Source organism: Megalobrama amblycephala, linkage group LG2 (genome assembly GCF_018812025.1).
Source record: "Megalobrama amblycephala isolate DHTTF-2021 linkage group LG2, ASM1881202v1, whole genome shotgun sequence".
Taxonomy (NCBI): domain Eukaryota; kingdom Metazoa; phylum Chordata; class Actinopteri; order Cypriniformes; family Xenocyprididae; genus Megalobrama; species Megalobrama amblycephala.
In genome coordinates this window covers 57,469,556-57,483,977 of record NC_063045.1, presented here as the reverse complement: position 1 = coordinate 57,483,977, position 14,422 = coordinate 57,469,556, and the positions used below count along the sequence as shown (strand labels likewise).

At 34.6% G+C, this 14,422-nt stretch overlaps 2 protein-coding genes across 2 annotated transcripts; one reads left to right on the top strand and one right to left on the bottom strand.

The window, feature by feature from the left end:
• Nucleotides 1–1,358: 1,358 nt before the first annotated feature.
• ved (ventrally expressed dharma/bozozok antagonist) lies at nucleotides 1,359–6,455 on the top strand. Its single transcript, XM_048181170.1, has 3 exons — nucleotides 1,359–2,438; nucleotides 3,164–3,420; nucleotides 5,874–6,455. The coding sequence occupies exons 1-3, from the start codon at nucleotides 2,150–2,152 to the stop codon at nucleotides 6,219–6,221; spliced, it is 894 nt and encodes a 297-aa protein (XP_048037127.1). The 5' UTR covers nucleotides 1,359–2,149; the 3' UTR covers nucleotides 6,222–6,455.
• Nucleotides 6,456–7,903: 1,448 nt separating this feature from the next.
• On the bottom strand, nucleotides 7,904–9,956 carry LOC125262407 (histone H2A.V). The gene is made up of 5 exons (XM_048181169.1): nucleotides 9,806–9,956; nucleotides 9,048–9,125; nucleotides 8,842–8,955; nucleotides 8,552–8,681; nucleotides 7,904–8,471 (listed from the first exon to the last, which is right to left on the bottom strand). Exons 1-5 carry the CDS (start codon nucleotides 9,806–9,808, stop codon nucleotides 8,410–8,412), a joined length of 387 nt encoding a protein of 128 aa, XP_048037126.1. The 5' UTR covers nucleotides 9,809–9,956; the 3' UTR covers nucleotides 7,904–8,409.
• Between the last annotated feature and the right edge of the window lie 4,466 nt (nucleotides 9,957–14,422).

Genomic DNA, 14,422 nt, shown 5'->3' with positions numbered 1-14,422 from the left:
AAATATATTAAAAATTAAATGAAAACCAAAATAATTTTCTCATCTGACTCTATGAAATGTTTCAGCTTCATTTTGTTGCACTGGAACTGAAAATAAATAAATAAACAAATGACACGTAACCTAAAAATACATGATTTATAAATTAAATAAATAAATAAACAAACGACACGTAACCTAAAAATACCTGATTTAGAACTTACACAAAGAATTAGATGAATAAACAAACAAATAAATTACACATAAACTAAAAAAATACCTGATTTAGAACTTAATAAAAAAAATGACACATGACCTAAAAAATATGATTTAGAACTTACATAAAGAAATAGATGAATAAATAAATAAATAAATAAATAAATAAATGACACAACCTAAAAAATACCTGATTATGAACTTAAATAAGTATATAAATAAATAAATACATAAATAAATAAATGACACAACCTAAAAAAAAATACCTGATTATGAACTTAAATAAATAAATAAATTACACAACCTAAAAATACCTGATTTAGACCTTAAATAAGTATATAAAGAAATAAATACATACATAAATAAATAAATGACACAACCTAAAAAATACCTGATAATGAACTTAAATAAATAAATATATAAATAAATAAATGACACAACCTAAAAAATACCTGATTTAGAACTTAAATAAGTATATAAATAAATACATAAATAAATAAATGACACAACCTAAAAAATACCTGATTATGAACTTAAATAAATATATAAATAAATAAATTACACAACCTAAAAATACCTGATTATAAACTTAAGTATATAAATAAATACATAATTACATAAATGACACAACCTAAAAAAAAACCTGATTATGAACTTAAATAGGTTTATAAATAAATTCATAAATAAATGACACAACCTAAAAAATACCTGATTATGAACTTAAATAAGTATATAAATAAATAAATAAATAAATAAATAAATAAATGACACAACCTAAAAATACCTGATTATAAACTTAAATAAGTATATAAATAAATAAATAAATAAATAAATAAATAAAATAACACAACCTAAAAAATACCTGATTATGGACTTAAATAAGTAAATAAATAAATACATAAATAAATAAATGACACAACCTAAAAAATACCTGATTATGAACTTAAATAAGTATATAAATAAATAAATAAATTACATAACCTAAAAATACCTGATTATGAACTTAAATAAGTATATAAATAAATAAATACATAAATAAATAAATGACACAACCTAAACAATACCTGATTATGAACTTAAATAAGTAAATAAATAAATAAATAAATGACACAACCCAAAAAATACCTGATTTAGAATTCAAACAAACAAACTGGATGTTCCTTTTTCCCCCAATTTGTTGATCAGTTCTGAGTTTATGATGACGGACTATGAAAAACTGAAAACTTTATTTTATTGTGCTTAAACAAACAAACAAACAAACAAACAAACAATTTGTAAATCCTTTCATCATTTAACACTGAAATGTTTGAGCTTCATTTTGTTGCACTGGAAGTGACTCTTAATAAAGAAAAAAAGATTAAATAAACAAATTTCTTTTGGATATGCAACATTTTTCAGTCAGTTTGAAGAACGTTTCACTGGTTTCTCATGAAGCAGTCAACTTTTAAGATTGCTGTCGGTTATGAATTCCATGACTCAGACTGTTTTTAACCTTGAACTTCCTCCATCAGACCCCTTCTAGCGTGAACATATGAAATCACACACACACACACACACACACCTCAGCGAGGAGACGGGATCAGAGATGGTTTTAGGGAGGGGATTACATCTCCAGACTTACTGGTGCCAGGAGTTAATGGGTTCACTCAAGGCCGATTGAGACGTCTTCATTACCACACTTGTGAAAACTGAAGGGGTGGAGATCAGGACAGGGGAGGATGTTTCCTTTGATCCAGGCCGAGTGAATTGTAAATGAGCTGGGATTAGCCCTATAAATACTTGAGCCCCATGCTGGAGGTGTTGATCAGTGAACCCAAAGCCACGCTTATCAGAACACAGACACAGAGCTGACTCGCTCAGTCACGGGACTCCACTTCTGGACACAAGAACAACTGCATTACCTTGTTTAATACCGGATATTTGTCTTTCTTTGCTGGATTTGGACACGTTCTCTGAGATGAAGGGGCATTTTTCCATCGAGTGGCTTTCTCAAAGCAGCCAGGCCTTGTGTAGCTCGGCTTCCACACATCCCTCAAACTCTTGGGACTCTCCCGGCCGGGACGGCCCGAGCACCTCCGGCACAGCCTCCGAGAGCCTTCCAGGCTTCTACAGCAGATGGAGACCGGAAAACGCGGAGGTTCGGGAGAAACGTATGGAGCCAGCGCAGCCGGGAAACAGTTTGCTGTGTACATCTACGCAAGAGACCGAGTCAAATGACAACAATATCATCCAGCAACACACTCACGGTAAAATACTTCTCTAATAATCCATGTTGAATTCTGTGCATTTTTTCATGATTTAATGTAAATAATGTAAAAAATGCTATTGGGGTTTTATTTTGTTTTTCATATAATTAACAGTAAAATCGTATAAATAATTCTGGTTGAAAGTAAAAGTAAATGTAAAAAGTTGATGTAAAATACAGATCTAAAAATACTATCATTTTATTTAATTTTTTATTTAATTTTTATAAATGATTCTTTAACTGGCTCTGTACATTTCTCCTGATTTTCCATGTTTTCTGAATCATGTTATAGTTACAAAAATAAAGCACAGAAGTAAAGGTTTGCCAACAGAGGAATAAATTACATTTTAAAATATATTAAAATAAAAACAGTTAATTTACATTTTAAATAATCAATGTTATTTTTTTATTGAATTAGTAGTTAAAAATAGTAGAAATATTGTTTAACATGGTTAAAATTACTATATATATATATATATATATATACACTTTGAATGCAGTTTTTTTTTGTTTTTTTTTGTTTTTGTTTTTCAAATTTACAGTTTGCATAGGATCTACTTTAATTTAATTTAGTTTTTTCCCCCCTAAATTTCCTAATAGTATTTATTTTTCAGTTGAGCATTTTCAATTTAAATACAAATGTCTCTTTCTCTCTTGCATAGTTGTTTTTTGTGACCTGACCTCCAATTTTAATCTTTATATGAATTTGTCTTTGTTTTCTCGTAGCATCAGAGCCAGGTTTCAGCAGCAGCACAGAGGAGGAGGAGACGTCAGGGTACGAGAGCGAGGGTGGGCGTTCTCTTTCACCTGGGGCTCTCAAAGAACCGGCTCCATCTGCATCGCCCTCTACTGGCCGCAGACCCCGAACGGCTTTCACCGCCGAGCAGATCAACAGTCTGGAGAAAGCCTTCAAGAGAAACGCTTATCTGGGAGCCCAGGACAAAGCTGAGCTCTGCAAAAGACTAAATCTGTCTGATAAACAGGTATGAGGTCGATTTATTTATTTATTTTTAATTTGATGACACTTTACATTAAGGTTCCATTTATTAATTTACTAGATTAGTTAACATGACCTAACAATGAAAAATACTTCTAAAGCATTTATTAATCTCAGGGTACGTTTACATGATGTACTAAAAACAGAAAAGTCAAAACCATTGTCAATACAAATTAAAACAAATAAAAAACACTGTATAAAGTGTTAGTTCACCCAAAAATGAAAATAATGTCATTGATTACTCACCCTCATGACGTTCTACATCCATAAGACTTTCATTCATCTTCGGAACACAAATTAAGATATTTCTGATAAAATCCGATGGCTCCGTGAGGCCTGCATAGACATCAATGATACTTCCTCTCTCAAGATCCATAAAGCTAATAAAGACATACTTAAATCAGTTCATGTGACTACAGTGGTTCAATCTTAATATTATAAAGCGATAAGAATATTTTTAATGCAAAAAAAAAAAAAAAAAAAAAAACGACCTTTTAACAATATCTAGTGATGGGCAATTTCAAAACACTGCTTCAGAGCGTTACAAATCTTTTGTGTCAAATCAGTGATTCGGATCGTGTATCAAACGGCCAAAAATGCTGAAATCACGTAACTTTGGCGCTGCGGTTCACTGATTCGATTCGTAAAGCTCTGAAGCTGCATGAAGCAGTGTTTTGAAATTGCCCATCACGAGATATTGTTAAAAAGTCATTATTTATTTTTTTTGGCGCACAAAAAATATTCTTGTCGCTTTATAATATTACGGTAGAACCACTGAATTCACATGAACTGATTTAAATATGTTTTTAGTACCTTTATGGATCTTGAGAGAGGAAGTACCATTGCTGTCTATGCAGGCCTCACGGAGCCATTGGATTTCATCAAAAATATCTTAATTTGTGTTCCAAACACAAATTAATGTTAGAACGACATGAGAGTGAGTAATGAATGACATTATTTTCATTTTTGGGTGAACTAATAATTTGATAAAATGATTAGAAACACTGTAATATAATGGAAAATTTTAAATGTTAAAACGTGTGATAATTTGTGATAAATAAAATTGTTGTTAAAAAAAAAAGCTGTAATATGCCGCCAGGCCAGTAGATGGCGATGTCACTTTGTAAAGAAACACTTTTTAACAAATTTGTTTTTGTAGTTTACATGGAGGCAATAACTGTATTGTTTTCAAAAAGTGCACTTTGAAACCCATTTACAAAAATGTGCATTTTTAGGCCCCCAAAACTTCATTATCATGTGTTCAACTAAAAACAAAAAACACAACAATGCGTTTTGGTGACCTGAAAATGCAAACTTTTTAAAATGGGTTTCAAAGTGCACGTTTTTGAAATCAATACAGTTTTCAGCATCTTCATGTAAACTAAAAAACGTGACGGTGACGTCATGCGCATGCATATTATGTTTTCAGTCTATCAGCACGTATAGTGTTTCTTTACAAAGTGACATCGCCAACTACTGGCCTGGCAGCATATTACAGCATTTTTAGTCATATTCACGGTCCGTGTGAAGGAGGATCATTTTGACAACATTGTCGAATATTCCGTTTTTAGTCATTGTTGTGTAAACATACCCTAATTTAAACTTTCACTAATGTATTATTAACAGTTGTATGTGTTGACATTAGTTAATGCACTGTGAACTTAGGGGCCATTTACACAACACCGTTTTCAAATAAATAACAGTGTTTCGGCCGTTAATTTATATGCAGGAAAAAAATTGTAGGCTAAATCATGCGCACGATTTACTAAGTCGTTCCCTCGATTTACTAAAACGTGCGCACGATTTACTATTTCATGCCCTCGATTTATAAATCGTGCACAATTTAGTAAATCGAGGGAACGAATTAGAAAGTTGTGCGCACGATTTAGTAAATCAAGGGGACGAATTAGTAAATCATCGCACGATTAAATTTTTTTTTCTTGCATGTCATGTGCGGGGCTCCGTACAATTACATGACAATGGCGTTTTGGGTGCCTGAAAATGCAAACTTTTGAAAACGCGATTCAAAGTGCACGTTTTTTAAAACGATATACGCGTATTACGTGTTCCATCAATAGACACGTAGTGTTTATTACAAAACGACATCGCCACCTACTGGCCTGGCAGCAGAATACAGCGTTTTTAGTCGTTTTCGCGGATCCGTTTGAACGGGATTTTGACAACGTTGTCACCTGTACGCGAACAACACAAAGGAAAAACTTTTCCTTTTAAGTGTTACCATATTATTTAATGGACAGCTAACAAGAACTAACAATGAACAGCTGTATTTTTATTAACTAATATTAACAAAGTAATGGATAAATACTGTAACAAATGTTTTGCTCATTAACGTTAACTAATAATGGGACCTTATTAAATTGATTTTCAATAATGTGATTTAAGCGATTTGTGAACTCACGTTATCCTTCTCTCCATCAGATCAGAAACTGGTTCCAGAACCGACGCATGAAGCTGAAACGGACCGTTCAGGACAGCCTCGCTCACGCCTGCCAGGCCAAGGTGGCCTCACATATGATGCATTACTCCGACCTGCACAGTTTCCGTGCCGCTCCGTATCCCAGCTTCTACCCGGGGGTCCAGGAGAGCCAGGCACCTTACGGCTCCGGATTCCACTACGGTCCTGCCACCGCCGGAAGCCTGCCGAGCCTATCTGTGGAGGCCCTGTATCAATACAGCACCCTACAGAGTCTTCCCGTCCATCCCAGCAACGCTTCCATGATGACGCCGTATCCGCCGTACCACTCTCACTACTACAGCACACAGTGAGAGGAGAGACCGCCAACAAAACTTCATTTCTGCCTGTTAGTCAAGGCGTTGCCTCAGGCTTTGTTTACATCTTTACATTTGTGAATACAGGGTGAAGTGCAATAACAAATGTGATCTTTTTTTATTGTTTTGATGAATTATTTAAATATGTTTGTAAATCTTGTAAAAGTTCTATTTCGTTCATGTCTGTGTACAAAAGGAGTGTATAAATAAATCATTTTCTATTTGACTACACTGCTTATGTTTTCTTTCAAGAGGTGTTAAGCACTTCATTTTTTTTTCTTTTGAAAGAAATTAATACTTTTATTCAGCAAGGATTTAATAAAATGATTCAAAAGTGACATCAATTACATTTATAATCTTAAAAAACTATTTTATTGCAACTAAATGCTGTTGATTTCAACTTTCCAGACCATCAAGGAATCCTGAAAAACGTGTATCAGTTTCAACAAAATATTAATCAGCACAGCTGTTTTCAGCATTGATAACAATAATAAATGTTTCTTGAGCAGCAAATCAGCATATCAGAATGATGATGAAAATTCACAGGAATGAATTACATTTTAAAGTGTATTCAAATAGAAAACAGTTATTTTAAATTATAAGAATATTTCACAATTTTACTGTATTTTTGATATAAAAATTTTAATTTAGCCTTGGTGAGCATGAGAGACTTATTTTAAAAACATTCTAATAACTTTTGAACAGTACTTTAATATATCATACTGAACTGTTACACATTTAATCTTACTTATTCCTTACAATTTTAGTTTCATACTATCAAAATACAAATAATATATTTTGCATGTCATTATGACAAATTGTTCTCTCTTATTAAATGTTTTTTTTTTCCATCCTACTTCACTTTTTAATGTTACTTTTATTTAAAACAGACAATAAACGTCATGTTATGGCTACAAACTTTTAAATAATTTGTTAAAGAAACATTTATCTGATTATCAACTATAATTAAATGTAAAATAATTATAAAATCAGCTAGGCCTACAGATACATTGGGAAAAGTTGCTTTAATACTTTTACCCAAGTGCTTTTAAATATATTTTTAAAGTAAAATTGACAGCACCCATGCTGAAGTAATTTCTATGTACTTTCTGTTCCAGAAGATATATACCATGGGAATGTAGCTTAAAAAAATGTTTCTACACATTTTATTCACATAATACCTTGTCAGATCCTAGAATCAGCCTTCATTTTTAGGCTGCTCTGCCTCAGTGCTCTAACAGCACTCGTCAATGTCAAAACTAAAGGCGGCGAGGCTCACGGTTTACAGAAAAGGCTTTAGTTTTAATGGTGAAAGAGTGCGTGGAAAGATGCAAGTAGCGGAATATTTAATATTTTTTGGTTTTGCAATATAAATGATCAAATACTGACAGTAATATCAGCGATGGAAACTATTGAACTTAATGAAATTACGCAGTTTTGAATAAAAAGCGCTATCATTTTACATGATTCTTGTCATTCATAACTGAACAAAGACAAGAAACATTCTGTTTTCGACATATTAGACATATGAAAGAGGGAACGTGTGCATATTTTAAAATTAAAAGTATTACTTGCAGCTTTGGTATTCATTTATCAATATATCGCTTGCAGTAATTATCACAGTATAAAGCTAATATGAGGAATATGTATCAAATGAAAAATCACAGAAATGCATAACATTTAGAAAAAAGGGAAAAAAAAGTATTTTATTGTATAAAACAAGACTTTAAAAAGCCAATAATGAAACCCACACCTCACAAAACCCCAGAACCTACTCCTTAACCCAGAGGTCTTGAACCCTGCTCCTGGAGAGCCACTGCCCTGCAGAGTTCAGTCCTGACCCTAATCAAACACACCTGAAGCTCGCTTGAAAACACGCAGGCAGTAGTGCTGAAGTAGGTTGGAAATAAACTTTGCAGGACAGTGGGTCCCCAGGAGCAGGGTTGAAGACCTCTGCCTTAACCCAACTAAACAAAAAGGCAAATTAGTTTTCCTTTACCCCAGAATACGTAACAGCCCCCCATTATAATCATGGACACAGTACATCAAACTCTAACCGCAGTCATGTTAAACTACACTTACAAAACATAACCAAACAAAATGGGGAAACATAACACAAAAACCACTGCTTTCTCAATGCTGATTGCCGTTACTATACAAGGACAGAGTCGAACATCAATGCATCTTATACAGTTTTCTGCTGGCCCTTCTTTCCGATCAGAGACTTGTGGATGTGTGGAATCACACCTGCAGGGAAAGACAGAAAGAAATATTAGCACCAAAACTACGACACTTGAAAAATCCTGTGTTACGCAAATAAAACTCACCTCCGCCGGCAATGGTGGCTTTGATAAGCGAATCCAACTCCTCGTCACCACGAATGGCCAGCTGTAAATGCCTTGGAGTGATACGCTTCACCTTCAGATCCTTAGAGGCATTTCCAGCCAACTCCAACACCTGCCAATATTACAAGCACTGGGTTTGAACGTGGTTGTATTTGCTTTACAGATGCACTGGAAACGATTAATGTATAACAGAAATCACAGCCAGCCAACAACCTGCCACTATGACATCCAACAGGCTTGTTTAACAAACTGTGCTAAAATAAAAGCATTACCTCAGCAGTCAGGTACTCCAAGATAGCTGCGCTGTACACGGCTGCTGTGGCTCCAACGCGACCGTGGCTGGTGGTTCGGGTCTTCAGGTGCCTGTGGATACGACCTACGGGGAACTGAAACGCATAAACCAAAGAAACGGTCAACGTAATACAGTTAAATTTAACAACAGTCCATTTTTTTTCTTCTCTGGCAGAGGAATACGTACCTGCAGACCAGCTCTTTGTGATCTGGAGACTGCTTTCGCCTTGGCTTTTCCGCTGTCCTTTCCAGCCTTTCCTCCTGCCTGCGTAAGCACAAGAAAAAAGGATTTCTTACTCAAAAGTCTCACTGAAATTACATTGGCTCAATGTGAATGAGGCAACTTTTCTTCAAATCAAACGCAACACAAAAAAGGGAGAAACACTGGTGAATTTGAATAATTTTATGAGTTATATAGGCAATTTGTATTGTTATAGACCATTTTCAGTAATGGAGTGATCAAATAAGAAAAAGACTAGTAATCATTTTTGCTCGGACTCCTTTTTTCATTTTTTTTTTAAATAGATTGAGCCCCTTTAAAAGTTTATTTGCACCAGGAGTTAGCAAAAAAACATAAGAAATATAATTATTATTTATAAACACGATGTTATCTCTACTCTACCAACTTAAAATTATTCCATCAGCCAGAGTTATAATGTGTTTATGCGCTATAAAGCCAGGAAACTTTGTCCTGCAATCTAAATATTAAATGTACACAAATTTTCTGGCTCTCTGATTAATTTAGCAGAATAATACACCCAATTCACTTCATTCCCATGGTCGGCGCTCTTTTACCAAAACACTGCAAACCCACAAACACTACGAGCTTATTAAAAGCCATCACGTGCACGGAATTAAAGCGCTGCACAATTACGGTTTACACAAAGCACATCGGTCCGAGCTAGGATTTATTTGAGAAATTAGGCAATTAAAAACTTATTTTACCATATCGTCAGACGAGCTTCTTCTCTTTTCGCTTGAAACGGAGGGAAAACACAATGATGCCCACTTCAGCGATAGCGCGCTACGGTCCAGCGTTATAACCAATCAGCGAGCTCCGTCTTGGTTTGAAATGTTGATTTCGTCCAATCACAGAGCTTTTCTATATGTGGGTGGTTTTAAGTTCTCTTTTTTTTACCGGACCACCAGCGCACTAGTCTTGTGCGCATGCGTACCGCCGCCGCCATCATTCATTACATTAGAATCGATTAAATAAATGAGTGTTTATTAATAATATTATTATTATATTGATGTGTTGGGAATGTTTCAATCGCAATACATTATATAGACGAATAACCTGTCTGATACAGTGTATCGTATTTTGTTGTCAAAGCTACAATGCAAAACTAATACATAGTGAGTACGTTTTGTCAGTTATTTTATTTATTAAAGTCTCTTTCTTATCAGCTACTCCTTCTCAACTCCTCTAAAATTGTAAAAGTGCCCTCGCGAGTTCATTTTGTTGACTTTGGCGACCACTGTGATATTTGACTAGAAAACTCGAGCACAGAACACAGACAGTTTGTTGCGTTTTTTATTATTATTTAATGGCTTTTCCTCTTCATCCCAGTCTTCCTCTTTTTAGTTCTTCTTTCCCTTTACATGATGACCATTGTTTTTGTTTGCATTTGTATCAGTTAATATTTTAACAGCTGTTAAACGCTGATAGAAGCGCGTTTCTTTTCTAATAACATTTTTCTCTTCGCGCTTTCAACGCAACTATATGCGCATGCGCGATGCATTTGCCGCCTTTTCAAGACTGACTGGTCCATAAATGAATTAATTACCACACCTTAACAATAACGAGAGTTAAATAAAAGTACAGAATGAATACAAATATGATTACCATCAATGTTGTTACAAAATACCACCAGAAAGTGACAAAAATCACCGCCCTGGGGTGCGTTTCCCAAAGCGAACTATGGTCGCAAGTTCCGTCGTTACCAATAGAGTTCAATGGGACTTACGACCATAGTTGGCTAACGATGCTTTCGGGAAACTCACCCCTGGTCGATCCAAATCATGAACTCTGAAATACCACGTAGGCTATACTTCAACATTTGCTTAATTATGCATATTATTAGGGCATAAATATGACTTAATACATTACATTAGTCAGGCCAAACATACTACAGTTTGTTCTTGTTTGTTATTTCTTAAGTTGTTGCTACCCATTTTTTTAGCAACTCTGATTTTTTCCCACCATATTCAATAAATATGTTAATCTTTAACTAATAAAGGGTCTGTAGTTCTGGGACAGGAGGGTTTTTTTCACCCATATTTCTTTTTATTTATTGACAGTGAAGGGGGCAACAGTGCACATTTGTTATTTTTCGCCGTTTTAGTATTTTATAATAAACTAGGCGATCTATTAAAGGTGCAGTATGTAATATTTATGTCCGCTAGAGGTCGCTAGAGGCCTGTTCAAAACAAAGGTGTAGCTTGATGATGGCAAGTTTGAGCGTGGAATCTTGGGACATGTGGTCTTCACATCACAGCCGGTGGAAATAATCGGGATAGGACTCGCAAAGAAATCATGTTCATGGATGTGATCATTAACTTTACTGTAGTATGAAGCAGAGCAGGACCGAGTGTTGTGGGAGCTGAATGAGGCCGCTGGAGCGATTGCGCAACACGCATCACGAGCAGCAGAACTTTTATTATGCCACAGTCGCCGGCGCCGCTTCCGCTTTTCCAGTCATGAGTATGAGGTAACGCAGCTCTGTTTATCATATTAGATACATTTGAGTGTGTTGAAAATGATGTTATAACGTTACTCTGTGCGTTCGCTCAGCGGCTGCTGTGAGACACTGTTGCACACTGTAGTAAGATAGATCGATAATATATTAAATGCTGGATGGCTTGTGTTGATAAATGGCATGCAATTAATTTTAAAATGTATTGTATGATGGAGAAAATTCTGTATTACTATTACTGAAAATAAATCTGCATCTGATTATGCAATGTTAGCTACTTGACAAAATAGTGTTTTTCTCTGAGGCGTGGTAAAGCATGGTACTCGCAAAAAATCAAGAAAATTAGATTTAAACAATAAGACTAAACATGTTGAGCTATATAACAATAATTCGTTTTCTGTCTATAAATATATCAAAACAGTTGTTCCCTTGTCTATTAAAACGTGTAATATATTAAAGCGTCTTTGGTGTATCCATAGTTTCTACAAAATAAAACCGGAAACCAGCAGCGTAGCCAGAAAAGTGACTCTGGGTGTGCATCAGAAAAACTGGGTGTGCCATATTTATTGTCCGATTAATGTGCAACCGGACAAAATATTGTAATTGAAATTGTTGTAGGGGGGTCTGGGAGCATCCTCCCCCATTTTCGGGATTTTAACGACGCATTCTGGTGCACTCTGACAAGAAAATAATTGGAAAAAACAACATTTGCTTTAAATAAAAACAAAACAAACAAAAAAATGATTGACGGCTGGGCATTGACACAAATTTCACCATTGGATTTGATTTTGATTCTGAAGCTTGTGGTTTGATTTCGATTTGATTTCCTTGATTCATTATTGACTAATTTGGGGCCCGTCAGGGTAAAGTTGGTTTTATATTCGCACATTCGGACATCCGTATTCAATAGCCTTGTTAATCACACTACATTGGACATTCAGTGGACATTCACAAGTAAATATGCCATTAAAACAATACTTGCCTATTTTGATCGAATGTGAAAAATGTTGTAAGTTGACAATCGTTGGTTGTCAATATCATGTCGCTGCTTAAAATTCGCAAACATTAATTTATTGCACATTTATTGGAAAGTCTGAATTTACCAGAAGTCCGAATGTGCGAATATAAAACCAACTTTACCGAAGTGCCCGTCAGGTACAGCAAATTTCCTCAAAGAAAAAAATCTCTCTCAACACTGTAAATTATACATGGAACCACAGCTGGTAGCCTACATCACTATAATATTAAAAATTAATTTATTTGTAAGCTACTTACATATAAATTACACAGTTTTTATAATAACGTTATAATAAAAAAAATTATGACAATTATAGGCTATTTCTACTCATTTTTATATAGACCTAAAAATTTAAATGGTGGCTGTCATAAAACAGATTTATACATTCAATATTGAAGTACATGTTAAGCACAAATACAATGAATATGCAATAGTGCATATATTTAGCAAAATGCTCCTCTCGAAGTTCATTTTTGTAGCTGACTGATGCGTTTTTGGACATTGAAGGGCTTTTCTGAGGTAAATGTGACGGTAAATTTGACATTATTACAATATGTTTTAATGACACCTTTCCACAGTTGAAACATGAACATGAAAGATGACATGATACGGATTTTGGTAAGTTCTACTATATCTTTCAACATACCTTTGGATGTTCATTCATGTTTATTACATGTGGAAGAGTTGGTCCGTTCACGCCCGCTCTGCATGAACTGAAGGGCTTAGCGCTACAAGCCACAGAGAGCCACGAATGATCGCGACAGCTCGCGAGACGTCTATGGTCTCACTCCAGTCTATGGGAAAGTATCCCATTTTCGATACTTGTGAGGTTTGTTGTGCTTGCAATTTCACCTGGACCTATTTTAGGTGTGCCAGCTGCCACTTTGGGTGGCACCGGCACACCCTGGCACACCCGTGGCTACGCCACTGCCGGAAACCGAGGGTAACGCGGGTATGACACAATTGACAACTCCTCACACGTCCCAGAGCCTTGGTTAAAATTGCAATTTTCTAACGATTTACAATTAATTGGAAACATTTGGGATATTGTAAGTACTCAGGTGAATAAAATATATATCACTGGCCTAGTGGTTTGCAAAAAAAACTTACATACTGCACCTTTAATAAACATATTTTTATTAAAAAAAAAATGGTTCCACTGCAGTTTTGTCATATAAACAACAACAAGAGTGTACAAAATATCAAAGAGGCCTAATACACACACAAAAATCAGAGTTTAACAAGTTTATGAACATATTCTGCATTCTATTATTTCTTTTAAAATTAACTATAAATTAGAGCTGCACGATTCTGGATAAATTGAGAATCACACAATCGTTTTCAACCCAAGCCGTCAAACTGACGTCATTCCAGACCGGAAGTAAGATTACCACGACAAATAATTTTTTTTTCTGTGTATTAACTTGCACGGATTAATTGTTCAACACAAGACTAGTAATATGCGCTAACAAAGTAAATAGGCTTAATTTTGATTTCATGATGACTTTAAAATAGAGATCGGTCATCAATATAGTAAATCCTGCAAAGTTTTTTATATTTTCATTTTTTTTTTTTTTTTTTAAATGTATGTACATTTATAACACTATACTTAGTAATGTATTACCTTTGCATCAAATTACAAAAAACTGAGGGTGTTTCTAATACAGCGCCTTTAATGGGAGTGACGGTAAGGTTGACATCTTTCTCTCTTCTGACTGCCGTTATCAATCGATCTCTATTTTTTTCCTCTTTTTGAAAGTTGTGAAAACACTATTGTGGAGTTTTTCTTTTGCTATTTGAGAACATGGAAACACAAAAATATATTTAATGTATTTTCTCATTCACTGC